The sequence below is a fragment of the Sesamum indicum genome, linkage group LG8 (genome assembly GCF_026168435.1).
Source record: "Sesamum indicum cultivar Baizhima isolate 11 linkage group LG8, ASM2616843v1, whole genome shotgun sequence".
Classification (NCBI taxonomy): domain Eukaryota; kingdom Viridiplantae; phylum Streptophyta; class Magnoliopsida; order Lamiales; family Pedaliaceae; genus Sesamum; species Sesamum indicum.
Window position 1 is genome coordinate 30,910,387 of NC_142664.1, and position 21,866 is coordinate 30,932,252.

General features: G+C 36.1%; 3 protein-coding genes and 1 pseudogene across 4 annotated transcripts; 2 read left to right on the forward strand and 2 right to left on the reverse strand.

The window, feature by feature from the left end:
* Positions 1–291: 291 nt before the first annotated feature.
* PAP10 (purple acid phosphatase 10) lies at positions 292–3,765 on the reverse strand. The gene is made up of 8 exons (XM_011090155.3): positions 3,130–3,765; positions 2,622–2,822; positions 2,367–2,478; positions 1,679–1,908; positions 1,437–1,575; positions 1,102–1,322; positions 805–926; positions 292–696 (listed from the first exon to the last, which is right to left on the reverse strand). Exons 1-8 carry the CDS (start codon positions 3,307–3,309, stop codon positions 498–500), a joined length of 1,404 nt encoding a protein of 467 aa, XP_011088457.1. The 5' UTR covers positions 3,310–3,765; the 3' UTR covers positions 292–497.
* A 4,097-nt stretch (positions 3,766–7,862) lies between these two features.
* Positions 7,863–10,196, forward strand: LOC105169681 (cysteine proteinase). 2 transcript variants are annotated; one of them, XM_088883143.1, is made up of 4 exons: positions 7,863–8,390; positions 8,732–8,894; positions 9,314–9,560; positions 9,778–10,196. In XM_088883143.1, exons 3-4 carry the CDS (start codon positions 9,365–9,367, stop codon positions 10,050–10,052), a joined length of 471 nt encoding a protein of 156 aa, XP_088739269.1. In that variant the 5' UTR covers positions 7,863–8,390; positions 8,732–8,894; positions 9,314–9,364; the 3' UTR covers positions 10,053–10,196. The 2 variants fall into 2 exon arrangements, with proteins under 2 accessions (XP_088739269.1, XP_011088458.2); XM_011090156.3 differs by having other exon boundaries at positions 8,775–8,894.
* LOC148787372 (cysteine protease RD19A pseudogene) lies at positions 7,893–8,354 on the forward strand (annotated as a pseudogene).
* Positions 10,197–10,590: 394 nt separating the features above from the next.
* Positions 10,591–21,119, reverse strand: LOC105169682 (V-type proton ATPase subunit a3). The gene is made up of 18 exons (XM_011090157.3): positions 20,756–21,119; positions 19,102–19,146; positions 18,402–18,524; positions 18,212–18,319; positions 17,648–17,755; positions 17,388–17,561; positions 16,639–16,776; positions 15,981–16,088; positions 15,734–15,841; positions 15,427–15,575; positions 14,612–14,765; positions 13,489–13,649; positions 13,205–13,411; positions 12,852–13,035; positions 12,646–12,726; positions 12,359–12,552; positions 11,864–11,923; positions 10,591–11,152 (listed from the first exon to the last, which is right to left on the reverse strand). The coding sequence occupies exons 1-18, from the start codon at positions 20,900–20,902 to the stop codon at positions 10,948–10,950; spliced, it is 2,454 nt and encodes an 817-aa protein (XP_011088459.1). The 5' UTR covers positions 20,903–21,119; the 3' UTR covers positions 10,591–10,947.
* Between the last annotated feature and the right edge of the window lie 747 nt (positions 21,120–21,866).

The following is a 21,866-nucleotide window of genomic DNA, read 5'->3' on the forward strand; positions in this document are numbered from 1 at the left end:
TTGTCACCTTCAAAATATAAAAAAAGATTCACATATGATGTTTGTAGTCGATATGGGACAATTTCGAAAGGTTACCCAATGCATGTGTTTTTTCTTCTTCCCAGTAAACTCAACACAAACAGAACAAAAAGAGGTCCTACTACGTTTTCCACATTTACTTCTAGTTCAAGGTTTTGTAATCCAAATGAAAGTAGATTTATCATTGCTCTTGAGATTTAGAGATCAAACGTTGGAGTGGGGTTGGGGACAACAACGTTCTCTTCAACATTTGGCATCCACAAAGAACGACAATTAATACAATTTCGAGTTTTCTGTCATCTAAATGCAGCCATTGCCTGGCTTTTGTTTAAGCAGACAGCGCTGCTAGTCTTCAATTCAAGATGTAGAAAAGTGTTTGAAAAATTCCATTGAGTTGAAATTTTTTTATTACAAACTGCACACCGAGGACAGAGGAGAAGTGAAAAAATTATATATAATGTGAAGTTACTTCAAGTTGTTCAAGATTGAGCAGTTGTAGAATCATCAATGGGATGCCAGAATCTGTTGAAAAACCACATGGAATCAGCTTGTACGGCATATCCATCCTGGTTACGGTGCCAACTGTAGTAAGCATGGGTCCTGTTCTTGATAGCTAACGTTGCATGGCCGAAGCTGGCCTCCCGGAAAGCTGAGTACTTAGGCTGTGGCTCTGACATGCTGAAAATGGTAATAGGTAACAGTCAGATATATTAACTCTTCTGTTTTGGAGGTAATTATCACTTTATAGTATGAGTTGAGTTCCAGGGAAACTATGAAGTCTCTTACTTGTTTGCTAGGCCTTCAAGATTTCCTCCATCTCCAATGGTTATATAAACAGGGGCGGACTGGTCACTCACTGGAGTACAAATTCCATTGACAATATTGTAGGCAATGTTAGACACACGTTCCTGCAATTTTAGAAGATCTCAGAAGTCAAGACTTAGTTCAGACAATGTGAACACCAATAGTTTGATGCATAAAGAAGAGGTCAAATTTATTTGTAGGAGGAATCACGAGTTAAGACATCCACGTGACAAGTAATGGAGAAACAAATGACTGGAAGCTGATATTGGCACCACGTACCGATCGCTCATATGCGTGAACATGGCCTGCAAATACTACATCGACCTTGTACTGGACAAACCACGGCTCGTACATAACCCGCATGGTTTCACCTTCCATGTAGTGATAGTTGTAGCTATTGTACCATGGAGAATGCATAAGAACAATCAGCCATGGTGTCTCAGACCTGTTAACTTTTGGCAGCTCTTCTTCAAGCCACTTATATTGAGGAGTGTATTTGCCTGAAACACCAAGGTGAAGCATATTAATTTCATTTCACTAATCCAACTTTGAATTACATAAGAATGAATCAGAGTTTTCTACAGACATTTTTCTTGAACCAGGTGGACTCTTACCGTATGCCGAGTATGAAGACAAAACTATGATGTACGCTGAAGCTCTCTTGATAGAGTACCAGAAAGGAGCAGAACTGTCAGAGGCTTTGTAAGGTACACGGTAACGGTGCGTATAAGGCTTGAAGGGTTTCGTTTCACCCTGCAATAAATCACCAATACTTCACCACCAACTCATTTCTAGTTGAGACTGCCAGAAAATTATCACTAAATAAAGAAACTACAAAAATTCGCACGGGACTTACAATTTCGGGAGCAAAATCAATTTCATGATTTCCAGCAGTCCAAATCCAAGGTTGATAAGCCACACTTCTCTCTACAAACCTTCCCCACGTATCCCATCTTACATTATCATGATTAGGGTAGTTGTCGGCATAAGAAAGGTCTCCAACAAATAACACGGTCTGTCCCTTGGCCGGATTTCGCTCGTAATGTGTAAGTGTCCTGTTTGAGTCATAACTCTGGCCTAAATCCCCTGTAACAGCAAAAATGCTCAATAAATTAATAATATGCTCAGACCCACGCATGGAGGTCTTTATTATTAAGAAACACACAGATTCAAGTTCAACTTCCTAACATCATCATCATCATAATAAGTCCATTCTCTACTTTCCAAAGGTTATTATTAAGTTCAGAACTTGAAGCCTTTCTTTTCAGAAACTATTGAATTCCTAAGTAAATGATTTGCAGTTGAATACCGTCCCCAGTAACATTAACAAGTAATAATTACAGGGCAGGCAAAAACCATTATCTTGAGACCGTAATGAATATACCATCCCCAACCAATTCCCATTTCCTGAATCTGATCATGACATGTAGATCTTTTGATCAAAAGAACCTTAAATTCCGGCACCATTAATTATAGCACTGTAATATGCTAGTGATCATAAAAGCAACACCCACCAAATGATCAGCCGGAAAAAGAATAAATACCTATAAGACCAAAAGTGTATGGAACATCAGGGCCAACTGCTGGAGGTGTAGTGAACCAGAACGTCCTTCTCGTGTGCCCGATTCCTACCTCGTAGTAATATTTAGTGTCATACTGCCCATAAAGGGTAAAGAATTCATCTCAAAAATCACCACAATTTTGATGCAAATGCTTAGGAGGATGCTTTTCTATAAGCCAAATATGAGTAAAAACTATAGATCAAAGAAACAGAGAAGCCAAACAGGGTGCTATTCTACCTCCAAATTCTTGATAGTGCAATGATGGATGTAGCCGGAAGTGTAATTGTAAAATTTGTACTTGGTTAGAGTCCCCTTTGCCTTATTCTTGAGCTTACTGTTAGCAGCCCAATACAGAACAGTGTTTGAACCTGGCTCATCTACGGTGACCCATGACACAATCACTGCTTTTCCTATGTGATCTCCTTGAGTTATATGTACCTAAATCCAAGCAAAAATAACACACAATACATTCAATAAACTACAAAATCAGAAAAAAGATGTATACAACTTGAGAATAACCTAATCGCCCAACACATTAAAGAAATGAAATAACCAAAAAAGAGAGAGAAAATATATATATTTGCAGAAAAAATCAGTAAAGAAAGAAGGGGAAAAAACCAAAAAAACTGATTTTGTGGCTACGGTGTTAAAAGTTAACGCTTGGATTCAATGACCATCAGCAGAAAAGGAAGGGGCTTTTCTTGTGAGAACAAAGAAGAATAGAAAAAGAAAAAGAGACAGATACCTGTTGAGGCGCATTGTAGCCGGGAGGCACCTCGAAGACATCACTATCAAGAGGCATATCAACAGTCTTCTCAACTTTCCTCACAAAACTACTCGTGAATCCTCCACTGCACAAAACTGCAGCATTTAGTACGGCAGCTGCTACAACAGCCAGCACCAACGTTGCTCCTGATGCACCCATCCTCTTATCCAGTTCTTGCACCACGAACTGACCCTGCTTACCCTGCGCACCCTGGACACCAGATCACCACACTCCTCCTTCCCACATTCACACACCGAGAGAACTGAAGAGGAGAAATAAATAGACGCGGTGAGAGGAACACTACGCTGAATTAACGGATAAATTACAAGTAATAGTACGACTTCACGGGGAATATTCAGGGATTTATACGAATACGAATACGTAGGCTGTTAGGGGTCAACGGTTTCATGTAAGGCGCTGGATTAGTATTCATCAAGATATCATTTTCATAATGCATCTCATCTCTCGAGTTGCGGGGTTCCTTTTCTCTCTTTCACACACACACACACACACTTCCAAGAAAGAAAAAGGTGAAAAAAGTGAGGATTCTGAGGAGATGTGACGTTGACTTCTGGTTTGGGATTTCGGACAGAAAGCGCATCTCCTTTTTTGAAATCAAGATTCGGCACAATCAATGTTTAAAGCGCCATGTGAAGCGGAAGGCCAATATAATAATAGTCCAAGTCCATACATAGTAAGGCTAATTTCATGGTTCCGACTTGGAAATTGCGATTTATTAACATATGATGTGAAAGCGTGGTCGACGAGTTTGTGGATGTTTAAGGGAATTGCGAACATCATCATGCTTTCTTACTTACTCAAACATCTTTCTGACTTTTTAACTTTTTGAAAAATCTCTACATAGAAAATTACAAAGAATGGATATAAATAGCGTTGTAAGCGGACAGCAAACATGAACCAGTAGAAATACAGAGTCTTTAGTCGTTGCTAGCATGGGCCAACTCAAAGCCCATAAACTGGAAAGCGACTTTTCATCACGCATTCTAAATCTAGACGAATTTCTTGACTTTAAATTCTAAACTAAAATATATCTTATTGTTCCTTTAGGGTACTCACTCAACTCACGCCCTTATTTATTCACATATACCATATGTTCGATTTTTAAGTAGTAATAAAGACTTTAAAGCTTGATTGATATTACTCCATTCTTTGTTTTGGTGAAATAACGCAAAATTCCCATATCTTAATTTTATAGATAAAAAATTTCTTATGTTATTTAGAATACAATAAAAAAGCTCATTTCTGTTAGAAACTAACGGAGAGTGGTTGACACTTGCCTATTTCACAAGTGGGTTTCGTTTTTTGTCTTTTTTAGAGTTAGTCTATGTGTGCAAATGTTCATCCCCTTGACATGTAAATATATTTTAATAAATTATATATTATCAATTAATTTAAAATATTATTAATCCAAATATATTTTAATAAACTACATTTATTCATAAAATATATTAATAAATTATCAAAATACCTAAAAAAAAGTTAGTTTAGATATATTTAAACAAAATTATATTTATTCATAAATATATTAATTAAACATATATAAAAAATTTATATCATTTTTTTAAAATTATATTATTTAATATAAATAATTATTTGAATAAAATTGTCATTATAAATATTTTAATAAATTATTTATTTATTTATTTCTTTTAATTTTTTGAAAAAATATTACTTTTACTTGTTTTTAAAAAAAATCACAAACTCCCCCTTCGTTTCGCCTCGCCTCCCCCTTGTCGCCGGCTACCATCCACATTTTGTTGCCCACCACCCACCTCCCATCTGAACCTGAATTTGGGTGAAGGCAGTGGCCCAATGAAATGGAGTGACGACGATATAACTGTTCAGTATTTTAGGGGCGGCGAGGTACTTATTTTCAACTAAGTTTTTAAATACAAAAGAATTTTATGAAATATATTCTTGTTTTAATTATATTTGTTGATTGCTCATTAGGATCTAAATATTAAGCATGAGGTTGAACGAAAAACAAAAAAGAGGCAAAAGAGGAGTGACTGTGGGGGAACCTCCAATTCGGACGGACGTTAGGGGAAAGCAACTTGAATTGTAGCGATGGATCGATCGGTCAACAATGATGAGGGAATCTCGTTTCTCACCCTTCCCTTCTTCCTTTTCACTATGTTTCTCAATATAATAATACAGTCAAATGGGAAAGCCTTTGTTTTTTTTTTTTTTCGTTTCTCAATTGGCCTTTGCTTTTCATTGGTAGACCCCATAAAATGACCGGAATGCTCCTATGCCACAATTAGTGAAATACCGGACCCAAAGCGCCCCCCCCCCCCCCTTTTTTTATTTAACTCTATTTCCAACATATTTTTTCTTTGTTAGAGATAGAAATTTCAAAAAATATTTGCGTGTGTTTTTAATATTTTTTATTTGTATTTATATCGGAATAAATAACGATAAAAGTTAAAAATTATTGAACCTTGTGTAAGTGTTTTATAAAAATATAAAATATTTTTTTGGGTTACTTACATTTTGTCATCCGAACTATAACTGTTTTCACACTTTGGCACCTAAAACTTTATTTTGTGTTAACTTATGATCTTAACTTTATAAAATTTTACACTTTGCTATTTATAAATGCTTTTCCATCAAGTTTTTTGTCGAAAAAATATCACATACAATGCACATGCCATATTTAAATGCATATGCCATATTTAAAGGTTATGTGATGTAATATTTTTCACATATGCACAACATGCTATGTTTTTTTCTACAGAAAAATTAAGAAAAAAAATGATCATATATGACAACGTGCATATTTCGCAAAGTTGAGATGATAAGTTGACAAAACAAAAGTTTAGATACTAAAGTATAAAAACAGACATAGGCAAAATATAATTTATTCATATTTTTTTTCTATATTTCAAATAGTGAAAAAATAAAAACAACCAAGGCAAGTAATTACAAGTAAGACGCCAGTACCAATATCGTATAGTTCGTTACTTGAGTCAACTTTCCAGTTCGTTTGAGCAAAGGCCTTTGTATTCTGATTGAATCATTTGAGACTATGACTTTTAAATTTTTAATAACTTTTCTTGAATTTATTTGAATATATTTAAATTTAAAAGATTTTAATTTTTTTAAAATTTAAAGTATTTTTAAAATTATTTCTCTAAATCCATTAAACCAAACGTACCCCTAAAGTGAATTGATTACTACTAAGAATTATTATATGATTTACTAACATCAAATAGTAATTCCTAATCTAATACTATCAAAGTAGATAAATTATCCAGTATTAAAGTAAACAATATCTACACATAATAGAATTTAAACCCATAATGTAATAATTAAAGAATTTTAATTTCACCAACTAAATAAGATTGTATTGGTCCACTTGTACTACAATGGTTGGGCCATAAAATTGGAAGTATGGGCCTGGGTTACGACACAGCAATCTCTTGTCCATGTCCATGGACTCGTTAGAAATATACTACCAATCAGCTTTTACGTCTTGTGTTTAGATGAGATGGCTGTTGCACTTCATTCATGCTTGGATTGTTAGAGGAGCAATTGCGTCAGTTTCTTAAACAAGAACACAACAGTGCCACCCTGAGGAATCACACACCAATAGTAGAGGAGTTTAAGTGTGTTCTTTTTATATTTAAGAAAGTAAAGTATAATTATATGTTATGTAAATAATGTGATAAGTTATAAGAGATAGTGGAAATAACAATGAGTGAATATGGTGTGGTAGTGGGAAGATGATATTGAAGAAAAAAGGTTACACTAATGATGTCTTAATCTAGTGGTCATGTTGAAGTTTCATGGACAAGTTTGATTCCTACCGAATGTATAGGTATTTCTTTATACTTATGTGAGTGTTTGTCTCATTTTAGGTTACTTAGAATATTATAATTTATTTATTAATTTTAGTCATATTGATGTATTGGTTACATTGATATATTAATTTATTTATTGAGTTAGTGATGTAATTATATGCGTAATTGTCATTTAAAAAAAAAGCTACAAATATTACTACTGTAATCATTCATTAACAATTTAACACCACTAACCTCATGCAACAATAGAGGATATTGAAAAGGCATAAATTACATAATTTAAATATTAAAAAATGCATATATACTAACATTATATTATATTTTAGACAAGAGTAATTCAATCTTAATTTTTGCAGCTCTCAACCCTTAATACTCCTTCATTTGCTTTTATTATATTCCCTCTTTTGGCTTCATTATTTGTGTAATCTATAAATTGTTGGTAAAATTATTTCTTAAATGCAAAAAAAACAAGAAAAATGATGAAAAAGCGTGATTTCAAAAGCTTTAAACTATAGGCAAAATTGGGATTTGAAATCCCAAAAATATCCTAAAAAATTGATATTATTTTTTTTCCAAAAAATTGTGTCGGAATTGGGATTTCAAATCCGGATTCTGCTTATATTTTTAAAACTTTTGAATTAGATGTAATTTGTCTTTTGGTATTTAAAAAATAATTTTCCCTAAATTGTTGCAAAAAAGAATAAATGAAGTTGCCTATCCAACCAAAAATGAACAACTGCCGGTGGCCATTACAAAGCAAAAAACACTCAGCCACACCACCACTACCGTTTCCTTTTAACACGTTTCTGCTTCCCATTGGGTTTTCACCACCTTTACCACTTACACAACTCTATAAATATCTCCCCCCCCCCCCCCCGCATTAGGGAACGAGAGTAACTAAAGACCTCGATAGACGGCATGGCTTCACGCTTCGTTCCTTTATTTCTCTCCTCCCTCCTCATCGCGACTTCGTTTGGCTGCTCCATTGCCGATGCTAACGTCGCTGAAGGCGTCGTCGGGAGCGACGATCCGTTGATCCGTCAAGTCGTTGACCACGGCGATGACGAAGTCGTTGATGAGAACTCGTTGCTGAATGCCGATTACCACTTCGCTATCTTCAAGAGGAAATTTGGCAAGTCGTATGCTTCTCAGGAGGAGCACGACTACAGGTTCTCGGTCTTCAAGGCTAACCTGCACCTCGCTAGGAGACACCAGAAGCTCGATCCCTCTGCGGTCCACGGCGTCACGCAGTTTTCCGATCTCACACCCCGCGAATTCCGTCACCAATTCCTCGGCATCAATAGGAGGCTTCGTCTCCCCTCACATGCTAACAAGGCGCCGATTTTACCAACGAATGATCTACCGACGGACTTCGATTGAAGAGATCATGGTGCTGTTACGCCGGTGAAGAATCAGGTGAGCATAGAATAGGTTTTGCTTTGCAGTTTTTAGTTCGATTGGTTTTTGGATATTTGGAATATTAGCCAAAATTGATGGAGCTTGGTTTCAATAAGTATCTTTGATACTTTATTGTTTAAGTTTCAAGTTAAGATAATTTGGTTGCATGTTTCAGCAAAAATCAAGGAATCTTCTGGAGTTCATTAACTAGACCGTTCTTTTCCTCTCTATGTTTTGCCAATGGAAATTATTTGCTTTACATGCTTCTTTCTTTTCAAGGCATCGACTTAGATTTGTGTGCTTAATTTAGTTAGTCATGTCTTTGCTCTTAACTTTGTCATTTCTAAAATATTGCTCAGTGCTATCTGATGGCTGTCATAATTCCAAAATGCATGTTGCTAGGGTTCTTGTGGATCATGCTGGTCGTTTAGCACAACAGGAGCATTGGAAGGCGCCAACTTCCTGGCGAGGGGAAAACTTGTGAGCCTCAGCGAGCAACAGCTTGTGGATTGCGATCATGAGGTGGATAACCTTGTTATCTATTTTTCAATCTGCCATTTGGTATATTTTCTGTTGGAGAGTTTTGATGAATTTCTTCATATATTAGTAAATTGTGGGTTTGAAGTTGGTGGTTGTGGATTCAAGTCCTGATGAGTATGTGCAAAATTCTTAAAATGATTAATAGCAACAGGACTATATGGATCTCTTTCTTTCTGAAACATACTGCTTTATCAAATAGTTCGAAATTATTGACTTAATTGATAGCAGTTTGAAAACACACGGTTATCCATAAAAGATATCTCCACGTCTGAAACTGTTTGTTTGACAATTATATTTGTTCATCTTCCATTCTAAACTTAGAATATATCAGAACAGCATCAAGAAAAACATCAACCTACTTTAATATGCTATGGCATTTAATCAAGCTTTCGCTCTTGCAGTGTGACCCAGAAGAGAAAGGTTCATGTGATTCAGGCTGCAATGGCGGACTGATGAATAGTGCTTTTGAGTACACACTTAAAGCCGGTGGACTCATGCGAGAAGAAGATTATCCATACACTGGCACTGATCATGGAACTTGCAAATTTGAGAAGACCAAAATTGCTGCAAAGGTTGCCAACTTTAGTGTCGTGCCCATTGATGAAGAACAAATTGCAGCAAATCTTGTCAAGAATGGTCCTCTTGCTGGTATCTGTTCTATCCACCTTGTCTAAGTGACTCATTTATTTTTTCACTTTTATCTTTCTTTTCTTGATACTATCTTTTTATTTTCTGTATATTGCATGCAACGAGGTGTGGTTTCCAAGAAGAAAACAAAAAATAATCTACTTGCACTACTTGATACTCCTTCCACAAGCCTTGGTAAGAAAAATGGTTTCTGACAGTGATTCCATTTCCAATGCAGTGGCTATCAATGCAGTCTACATGCAGACGTACATTGGAGGAGTTTCGTGCCCACTAATATGCTCGAAACGGTTGGATCACGGTGTATTGTTGGTTGGTTATGGTGAAGCTGGCTATGCTCCCATTCGAAGGAAGGAGAAACCTTACTGGATCATCAAAAATTCGTGGGGCGAAAAATGGGGAGAAAAAGGTTACTATAAAATCTGTAGAGGCCGCAATATTTGTGGAGTGGACTCGATGGTTTCAACTGTTGCAGCTGTTAGTACGAGAGAGTAGAATATGAATTATTGTTAAATACTGCCACCTCATTCCATGTAGATAGAGGTCTCAGAGCATTGTTTACAACCAAAACAACTTGCCTTGCGTATGTAGACGATGATGGATCTGTCTGTGATTGAACAATCAAAATGTAATTATTTATGAAGGTTGACGAATGATGAGGCAAATACACACCAAGCGAAAGCGTGATGCTAACTTGCTTCTTCCAGCTCCTGCTATGCCCAAGAAACTAGGCATGTTCTTTCTTTTCGCATTTTGATATTCCCTCTCCGTAAAACAGTCGATTGCCTGGACTTAACAAGGTGATACCAAAGGTTTTGGGTTTATCATGTATGCAAGAAAAGGAATCAGATACTATTCATGCCAACTATTAAGTAAAACATCTCTGATGGATATTCCAGATCAGCTATCACATTAAAAATTAGGAGAGATATACTGTGACCGAAACTTCAACATATTTGGTACTTGAGCACCTTAGGCACGCAATAATTGCCCGTTTATTGAGTTTATAACTGAACTATTAAAAGAGTAAATATGAAAACAGGAAACTGTCAAATCTTTCCTTTTTGCTTACAAGTACAAAGGTCCACATGCTAGCTGCATAAATAAAATAATAAAACGATAAATTACATCATGTACGTCATTGCTGATATAACATAGCAAACTCAGGCCTCAAAATAAGCCTGCTTATTCCTCTCAATTGCAAATGATACAGGTCGGGGGTGTTTGTTTGCCAGGCACTCAAACGCAAAAGCCTCTACTTCCATGCATGCAAATTATATCGGCCTCCTCTACGCATCAAATCCAAATGAAAGAATCAAGAAAACACATCCACATTCATGCAAATTCAACCACCAAATCATTATTCCAATTGTAACTCTGTCGTGTAGTTTCATTCTTCCTCGTAATCAAGCAAAGCAAATGAGAATGGATAAAACTTGTATCCATCTCCCTCATAGAACTTATTTTGGAACTCCACCCAATGAAGCCTTAACGCGTGCAAGAAGGCACTAAGTGTTTCCATCACCAACAACACTCCAACAGTCGCACAAATGAAGATGATGATGCCAACAATCAGGATAATTATATTGTTGTACCTGCAGCAGAGAGTCAACCTATGTTGGTTTCTTGTAATTGCAACCAGTTAGTATACATTGTAATTTATCAAGAATTCTAGACCTTCGAAAGCCAATCGTTGCATTTTATCGAGAATTCTAGACCTGCTAAAGCTGATCTGAAAGTGTGTGATGAGGGACTAAACAGCAATATTTCATTAGCAAGAGCTGATCCCAGAGATCTGATCATCAGCTTAACTCTCTCTTGTCGACGATGACATATATTAAAGAATGACTTAAACACCAAAAACAACTTAAAGAGGTCAATTGGTTTCCATTTTCACTAAAAATAGAAAAAGACTTGCAGGACTGATACATTTACTCTCATCAGATAAGACGGATGCTGTCTCCATTCCCCAAAGCAAGGACCAAGTTTCTATTGAACTTATCCATATAATTACTACGCCATCATTCCCCTCATATAGGTTAACATTGCACTTTCTGTTGTTTTACTAATTATTTATATACTTTACAACATGCGAAGTCATCAGTTCTAGCTCCTTCTCTAACTAGATTCCCTTGTTATTACTATACATCACATGCTTAATAACCAGTCAACCTACTAATATATCATACCCTTCATGGATAAACAAAAAGTGCGAAAAAATCTTCAATGATGAGGACAATATGATATGTAGTATACAACTGAAAATCCATGAGACAGTAAATACATGTATAAATAAATCAACTTACCCCCATGCAAGAAGAAGAACCTTCTCATAGAACACACTGGACAATTCGGAGTGGGCAAGGCTGAAAACCACAAAAAATGGGAAGGAAAAGAAGCCCCACGAAAAAAATGACAATTAGCATCATGTAATATATTATGCAGCATGAACGGTAAGAAACAAAAAAAGTGAAACAAGAGCTCTTGGGCCTTCCATTAGTAAGGGAAATACAGATGCGTGGAAATTCTTTTCTCATTGAATTTCTTCCATCAGCTAATCCTTATGGCCATTGTAAATAATAATGTATGCGGTGGAGAAAATATACAAATCGCAAGACAAATTTTCATGTTGCAAGCAAACATTTCAAGAATAATTCCCTATCCAGATTTTCCAAATCTATATTTGCTTCAGTATGTTTCAATAATGAACTAAAAGCACATCAGGATAGTATTTGCTTCAGTATGCTTCAGCATATTGAAAGTTACTGGTTTGAGGCATTCAAGGTTGTGATAGCATATACCTGAGAGCCCATAAACGTAGATATGAAGCTGTATTTGAGACTGCCCCAAGCACAAATTCTATTGTGTGTATGAGCTGATGTACAAAAATTTCACTGAATTCAAACTCCTCGTGACCATGGGAATCATGATTTGCTTCTGATTGCAAAGACTCTTCTGCATCTGGAAGGGGTGCATATGACTCTCCATGGTGCCTCTAAAAGAGCCGATAGAAAATGGGTGAAACAAATAGATAACTTAAGCTCCAACAAATAAATGCAATAACAAGAAAGTGTTCGAAAGTCCATACATCGTGTTGCATTTTCAGAAGGAAAGGCTTCGGAAGCAGCATCCATGGAACCGAGACAAGAGCCAATAGTAATAACACAATCTGCAGATGGATGCAATGACCTTTAATCAAATTGGAAAGCAGGCTAAGATAGAGTGTCTTGTGGTATTTGATATAATATGTAATAAATAGGCATAACATTTTTTTCCTTCAAGGGATTATGCAACCTGAATTGTCTTCTGACCAGGGAAAAGCTCGTTCTCACCAAGCTCATCAGTTGGACTTAGAAACATGTAGATCATCACATGATACAAATCAGCTTTGGATCCTGTGCACCATTTAATGATGATAAGGACAGAAAGGTAGCCAAAGAGGCTGTTCAAAAATATCATCTGGGGAATAAATTGGAACCTGGAACAGCATAAAAGTAACATAAGCAGACAAGACAATTAAACTCATGACATACTTCGAGTACTGTTTCCAAACATTATGAAATAAAAATGGACAAATTCAAGGATACTTCTAAATGCAAGTAATATAGATATATTTATCAGCAACATCAGTTTAATCATCGACTTACCATGTATTTAGGCTATTCTTGAAGAATTGGGCATTGAAATAGCTTAATATTATTCCCAGGTTCATTTGCGCAACTCCAAGTAGGATTGACATTTTCATTTTTAATGAATTAAGGAAAGGCAGCTCACTGCGTGTACCATGCCATGCTGGGTCCACCCCAAATGGGTAAGTGTCTCGTGCCTTGATCAAGCCCACAGTAGTAGCATCCCTGCAGCAAGAGTTCAGATACATGAGACAGATGCAACAAAGAAAACAACATTAACAGTGACATAGTCCATCAGATACCTGCAAGCTGGATCACGGCATACATATGCTGAAGGAGCAAATAATTCAAATGGCACGGAGAAAAATTCATTATAGATCAACCCAGTGTAAATTGAGAACAGAGCCATCAACATAATGACATAGCGTCCACCAAAAGTCATTTCCATGATGTCTCCAAGTTTCTGCAATTGCAGAGAGTAATTTAATCATGTCAATCACAAAAGCCAAAACCTTGACGATTGCAGACATCATAAAAGTCATTGCTAGTGCAAGTAAACTGTCAATCAGGAAATTTTATCAAGATTTTCCAGCTAACAAACATAAAGGTTTGCACTAATCCTATATAATGCCAATTTAATGTTTATAGTAAAAAATTATATCCTCAGTAGAATATCAGGGACAGGGTTATATAAGAAATTATCCATAGCAAGACAGGTTCACACAGATGCTGTTGGCTAAAAATGCCAGTTGCATGCAAATATTGATCTCCATTTGTTGCTCAAACTCTAATATAGATCAATCAAAAGGACTAGAACATTGCACAATAAACTTCGTGCCGAGTAGGTGCACAATGAGAAGACAAATATGATAAAACTTTCAGTACTCAAAGTTTATGTAGATCTCCAGGCACGATCTTCACGAGTTAAAGCTAGCTAATACGTGATCTTGGGGATCCACATAAAAATTTACCATCCATAGTCAAGGGAGTAGCTGAATTCATACACGTTCAGAGATAAAATATTAGTTCATTTGAAGGCAGCAAAAGACTAAATTACACGAGCTAAAATAAACTGTACTAGCATGCAAATTAAGTCTAGCTACTAATGGATAAAAATTAAGAATATCTGGTTAGATCCGGTAGATGAAGAAAATTAAGCGCACTTTTAGTATGGATAAAAAACTTAATACCACCCAAGCATTGCCATAAAGCTCTAATAAATATCTATTTCACAAAACAAAATAATAAACAAAAAACAGTTTAGCAGGATACAAGAAAATAGCAAAATTAAGAATAATGAGATGACATATTCAGCAGGATAATAGCAAAGTACAAGAAAACGGACGTAACAGATATACAAGTTACAGTTACTAATCAATTTAAAACACAAATGATTCCTATGCTAAACAGAGAACCATAAATTACCTGACTGGAGAGCTTCTTTTCTCTGATAATAAAATATAATGTAGCAAGTAGAAGGCATATCCCATGCCCCCAGTCTCCAAACATCACGGCGAAAAGAAATGGGAATGTGACAATAGTGAATACACCAGGGTTTGCTTCCTGATACTTGGCCACTCTGCCATGACAATTTAATGGCATAAAATACATATACATGGTACAAACTACAAGATATAAGAAAAACAACGAAGTTTATCAAACAGTGCATGATTTCATCAAAAGTATTGAAGTTGGAGATTGGACAGTTTTGAATTTTACATGCCTCAAAAGGATAGAATGGTTAATATCGAAGGCTAGTTGAATCAGAAATCAGACTGTTCTCAAGCTCACATTACATAGATTAGAGCTTTGAAATGCCCTTCAAGACTGCTATATGTTTCTAACATTCTCTCCACCTTTTTCTTCATCTCTCTACCCATCCAATCGCAAAGAAGTTCTCATTCTGTTCTTAGTCAAAAGGAGCATAGAGGGAGGGCAAAGGGAAGGTGCCGAGACCAATCATCCATGGTTATATTCCCCCTTTAAAAATATAAAAAGATGCATCCTGTTATCTGTGTTTTACAGTACGTTTGGCATGTCAGTCAACCTTAAATGGTCAAGTGCAAGAACCAAGAACGAGTAGATTACTGAAGTGAATAACAGGGCAAAAGTTCCTATAGTTATTCAAACAGAACTTTCACTAACCGTTGACACGATTACTTGCTCAGTGACAAGTTAATCCTTTCAAAGTATACAATAGCAGTTATAACTTCATCTAATTTATCTTGAGGAAAACTCACCCATAAGCATCCACAATCTCTTGAAAGGCTGAAGTGAATTTGTTTGTTCGAAAATAGGTTGGCGGCATCTCACGTGTGTGCAAGACTTGGAAAATAGAATCAACCTGCGAATTTGAGTCAAGTGTTGCCCTATGCAGTGCATCCTGAATCTGCAGAAAGAAAAATTCTCCACGATGTAAAACTGTTCATGTTTTATGCAAGACCAAAGAATGTGAAACAATGCATCATTACCACTTGAAGCGATAGACATGCCACCAAACCAGAAAAAGAAAAGGGCTTCAGAAACCCATGGGTACGACATGATTACCTCTTTTGTTGCAAAAACAGGACTCCACCCTTCGGCCACAAGACATTTCTTGGTGACATCAATGCTCAGCATATTCAGAGTATGATAAATAGCTTTCTCCTTCCTCACCTTTATCAATCAATGAATGCACAAAAAAGCATTGACAAATAAATCAAAAGGAACATCAAGAAACATGCAAGTAACTTTGGATTTTGGTTAAAATAGTTGATCAATAAAAAGTACTAAGCTAAAATAGTGAGCAACCAACCAAGAGGTTCCACTGCTCGAATTGTTCTCCAATAGCTTGAAGTAAGTTTCCACGGTGAACAAGTCCTGCATCTATTGTAGTCTGTAGCTCTGATAGTCTGCCGGAGACCTGAAGTAGTAGAGAGGGTTTTCAACCAAATTCATATTCACTGGAAAATCCAATGTCTCAACTGAGACCAAAACGGAGAGAAAATAAAGATGCAGGATTCAAATTTAACATAAAGCAAAACTTAATTAAATGTGAGGAAAAGTTGATAGGTGAAGTATAGATGAAAACCAACAATTTCGGAATAAGAAGCTGAATGAAACTCCCTGAACTCACTACTCCCTTTATTAGTCAAACCACTAGACTTCGTTTATTCCAGTCTAGTGTTGTTCAGTTCTAAGCAGAGTACAGAATCCAAATTTCATCTTGAAATTATAAAGGCTATACTTCTTGACAATTGATACATGTAAACTCTAAACAAGAAAAAACAGAATCTTTAGGGCCTAATAAGAAATACCATATAGGCATGAAAAAACCTGGTCCAAGTGAGTAAGATCACGATATAAATAAAGGAAATCAAGCAGTACAACAAGTGCAACAATGCTGTGAAAAAGGAAATTAACATTTTGGGCTGCGAATTGGCTATGCCTAAACAATATAAGTGAATTCATACCTCAGTGATCATTTGAGATTGCTTGCTCAGGTCCTCAGTAAAAGCATAACGATTTGCTCCAAAAGCTTCACATATTTTGAGAATTTTGTTTTTAGCCCTTTCTCCAGAAAAGAAGACTACGAATACATTTTTTTCAACCTGTGTCATAAGAACCAAAATAAGTTCTTTATTGTGTCCTTATGATTCAAAACAAGTTAAATGTGACATCGAATGTCTCTGTACAGATGGGGATGAAGTATCAGGACATAGAAATTGCATCAACTTGCAGCATTACGTTCCCACTTATCTCACTATCAACCGATTGGATGAATATCATCCTTATTTTATAAATGATTCATCATTTCTATTGATCTAGAATGCATCTGCAGGTACAGATTAAAAGTAAAATCGGCTCAGATCATTTAACATTTAGCTATATAAGTGATTTTAGATATCTAATGGCATGAGCCTGTGGTGCAAGTACGGCACATTGCAAAAGTCTGTGAACAAACCGTTTTATAAGTAAACTCTTTAGCGGAGCAAGTTGAAGCATGGTGATCACCTACCATTTAGTAAATATTGATGCCAAGCCAGGACCAAAGAAAAGATATGCATACACCTTGCAAAACATGCTTTCAGGGTGCAATGTCATTATTAACTCTTTGAATGAGCACAATGATAATTGCGCACAGAATGCACCTTCGCAAATCATTCAAGCTTCAAGCTGCTGGTAACATGTAAAGTAAGAGTATATTGTCAGGGACACAAACCTTCTCTCCTGATACAGGATCAATGACGGGCTCATCCACTGTAGCCTGCTTCAGAAACACATTACCCCTGGTAGCTCGAAACAAAATCCTCTCAAATGCCATAGACTTGTCCCTGGGAACAAGTCCTGTAATAAATCCCAGTTTAACTTGCTTGGATGGATCAGCAAACGTTTCCTAGGAAACAACAAATAGTTCAGTTACTATAACAGATGGAAATCACCTGCTTCAAAAGGGTTAAATGTAACTACAAATACTTGTACCTGCTCAGACAATAAGGGAGTTTCCAAGGACTCCCCACCTTGGTTTGATGCATACTCCCTGTGGTGGGCCTCAGCACTGCTCAGGGCAGAGTTAAAAAATTCGCCAGCCTAAGACAGTACATAGCATTCATGTTAGCATGTCGCAAATAAAGACCAGAAGTATAGAAAACTATGATGCATGTTCTCTTAAGGGAAAAAAAGAAACAAAGACTAGAAGTATAGAAAAACTAAGTGCTAAACAACAGAACATGGAACAAGTTCCTTGACTCTGATTATGCAGATGCAGCAAAGACTTCATAACGCAAATATGTTGGTGTTCTATCTACTTTAACTAGTGTTCTTGTCAAGAGAGTTGATAAGTTATTACTCCAGTGCTTTGAATAACATACATTTTGAGTTTTTGGATGGAAAATTTGTTTGGAAGGCTTTTAGGCTCTTCACAACCATAGCACGATGTATGTTTCATATTCTTTCATGCTTACCCTTGATGTCTCCTCAACGATTTGCAGCCAAAGTAGAATGTATTGCAAAGATATGAGCATTGGAAACCGAAAAAGCCTATACCTTTTGAAGCACAAGCTTGTACTCTGCTAGTTCATTGTAGGAGCGCTGTAACTTCTCACCATTTGCATTTATCTCAACTAGCTCTGCTTCAAGGTCTCCAAGTTTAACCTTTAATGAGATGAAACCACGGTTAAGCACATCCAACAAATACCAAAACTTCGGTAGTTATAAATAGCTAAAGATAAGATACCTCAAGGTCATCTAAACTGGTAATAGCTTGGGTGGCAGATCTTGCTGTAGGCGTCAACCCTACCTTTGACATTTGGTCCCGGAAGAATCTCAATTTACGTGCCATTTCTCCACATCTTTTGATCTTCAAAAGAGACAAACAATGAACAATCTCACAACTTCTCTATCAGAATAATAAACTTTGACATTGCAGAAAGGACAAATCTAACATCTATGGGTAATAAGTCTCATATTAAAAAACAGCAGTAACATCCCAGTATATACATGGCAGTAGCCAAGATGGAATAGCATATTGTTATTGTATGTCAGAACTCAGAGTAATGGTTTTCTAATTGTTCCCAGAAGGGATGTGGTTCAGGTTAAGCAATACCACCATCCTTAATAAGCTAGTCACAACCTAGGTCTTCGGGTGTTATGATATTAACCTAAACCTTAATGTTATCATCCAAAACACTTATATTTTATAGAATTAATAGTGATCTTAATCTAATCAACAAGAAAATGGATACAGTTCCTAGAATTCCACTTCCTATTTATTTCTAATTGAATGCATCCAAATGATTCGTAAATGTAGCATATCAAAGAAACTCCCTGCATAATTGCTTACTATAATGTAATAGTGCCAGTACCTGCCTCCAACCTCACAATTTGATCAAAGGGAATCAGGTCAGAACAAAAGGAAACTACTTGAGATTATTTACCTGAATAGCATATGTTCTCTGGAAGGGGCTTTTTTCTGCATTCAGCTGAGAGGAGAAAGAAATACAACAGATCATTTCATAAAGAAAAGCTGAAGAAGCTCATAAAAGCAGAAGGTAAAAATGTAATTGTTATAGAAATTGAGAATGGAAGCAGCTCCTAAATCAACAAGGTCAATCGCAAGATCAAGTAACCCACACCACTTGCTCACATAATGTATAATATGTGTGATCTAACTATTTGCATACTTATGCAGTGGAAAAGGTAAGCAGATAGTTTCTCCTCTTTCCCTATTTATCTGCTTTTCCAATAGCTTCATCTTCTGAATTTTTTAAGGAGATGGTTGAAACCATGGGTTCTCAACAGTGCATTACCTGTCTTTCAAGCACAACATTATTTCCTTCCAGACATCTGAGATATTTACCGAGTATATCTCCAACTTAAGGTGAAGGGACAGCATTTTAGTAAATTATTAAGCTTTAAACCCCATACGGCATCTGACCATGCACAATGTAGAACTTTCTTTATCACCTTTTACCAGCAAACTACGGAATTTTGTGTGCCCAAACTTCAGATTGAGCATACAACTCCATTAATCAACTACTAATCCTTCAACTATTATTCATTATGATTCAGATTAAAAGTCTCACAAACAAGACATTCCGCTGAAATCCCTTGCTTAAGACCATTGCAGTTCCTTCTCTATCCTAATCACAGGGCCAATTACTTTACAGCCGGTAGCATCGAAATTATTAAGACTTAAATAGCAAGCAGCTGTGTATTTTAGGGATACCATAGCTGATAATTTGTTTTGGGAAGTTCAAAAGAAGTTCATAGTAGTTTCCTTATTGCTTTAGTGGAAAGGAAGATGGTAGTTTTACGTCGGAATAGTAGTTCTAAGCTTAATGGTATGAATCCGGATCGTGGTAAGTTTACATTCCAGACCAACAGTGGTCCTAAGATTAATAGTTTTAGTCACAGAGCATGTTGCAATGTCAGCAATTCTAGCTTGAATATATTGTCAACAAACAGCATTAACAACTGAACCAACAAATATAATAATTAAAAACATCCCTCTAAGAAAAAATCAAGGTTGCCGTATCCATGAGTACATACGGAAGTCTCCACTTACTGAAGCACACGCAAAGGTATGCATCAGTCAACTAAAGCTGTACCTAGAACTTTAACTAAGTAAACAGATATTGAAACCAAATTAATCACTGGAATCATTACAGCAACATCTTAGTAGATCTTCATCTCTTCATCTACCTACAACATCCTCCTGATTTTACGAATAAGCTGCTGAGTCAAATCCTGCTACTTACGGTACATACTTCAAAACTGTAAGTCCAAACAAGCAACACGTAGTTTAATTACTCAAGCACGCATGAAGGCTAATCATCGCCAGCAACTCGACAGCAACCCTATCTAGAGCACATTAAAGAAAAAATAGGCAATTATGTCTGATTATATCCATCTCTTCAACATTAATGCAGTAAATCATCCCCAATCACTAGATTCACAGTGCCGTGATATTAGTCAACGGTAAAAATCGAACAAAAAAACCCTAGCCACAACGCAAAACCAGAAAACATCGCGAGTAAATCAATTCAAACGACACAAAAATAGGAAAAAGAAAATGTAAAAGTTACGAACGTCTTTGAATTGGATAAGGCCGAGGTCACCGATGTAAGACACGGCGAGATGGGCGGACTCGACGGGGATGATGAGTTGGAGCAGTTGCATCGGCTCCGACCGCATCAGATCCATTGGCGGACAGCATCCCCTCCCCCGCTCCCCCATATTCCACTGTCAGATTGATTCACCTCGTTCTCCTACTCTCTTCGTATCTACTGCCTATAAGAAAGAACACTCTCCAATTTTCTGCGCATGTGAAATTATGAATTGAATAGTAGTAATACAGTAATAGTAATAATAGATCAATCAGAACATCACTGTCAGGGGAAGAGCTGGCTGGCTGATATTATTTTCTTTTTCTTTTTTTTCTTTGTCTTTGTGAGGGTCACGCCTCGCCTCGTGCGTGTTTATTTGTTTACCGCCTGTTAGTTGAGCGCATTAGTCACGTTCTTCAAAACTTCAACTCTTATTCCCATCCACTGAGGTTTTTGTTTTAACGGTAGTTTAAATTCGTGGGTTCGAATTTTATAATTGTGGCTGTATAATATTTATCTTTAGTTTCGAATTAATGATAAAGTTGACGTACGGCTATTCACTTACATTTAATTAGAAAATATATTAAGATTTATATTTTTGTTACTTGAATCTTTTCGATTCAATTTTAATATGATCCAAATTCAAATATGTATAGATTCATGATAATCATCCCATCATTAAAAAATCTTAGATATTTGTTATTCAAATACGTCAATAATAACTTTTGTTATTTCAATATTTTTTACTATTTAAATTATTTATCATTCTAAATTAGGCATTAAACGACTATGACAAGTCATTTTCATATTCTTACCTATTCTTTCCTTGTAGGTTTTTCTATAGGTAGGGATCTCAAACGTCTTCATCCCATTTGGGAAGTATATATATTTTATTGTGTGGTGTGAATACAATTTAAAATTAAGTTACACACATCATATTTTATAAATATTTGATGTTTAATTTTGTTCTTGTAAATTATTATATATATGATTCGACATTTGAAAAAGCAGTGAAGGTTGATTGACAATTTGGTGTTGGAGAACGTATCCAACGTCGATTGATAATTTGCTGTCAATGCTGTTATGGTGGCAGG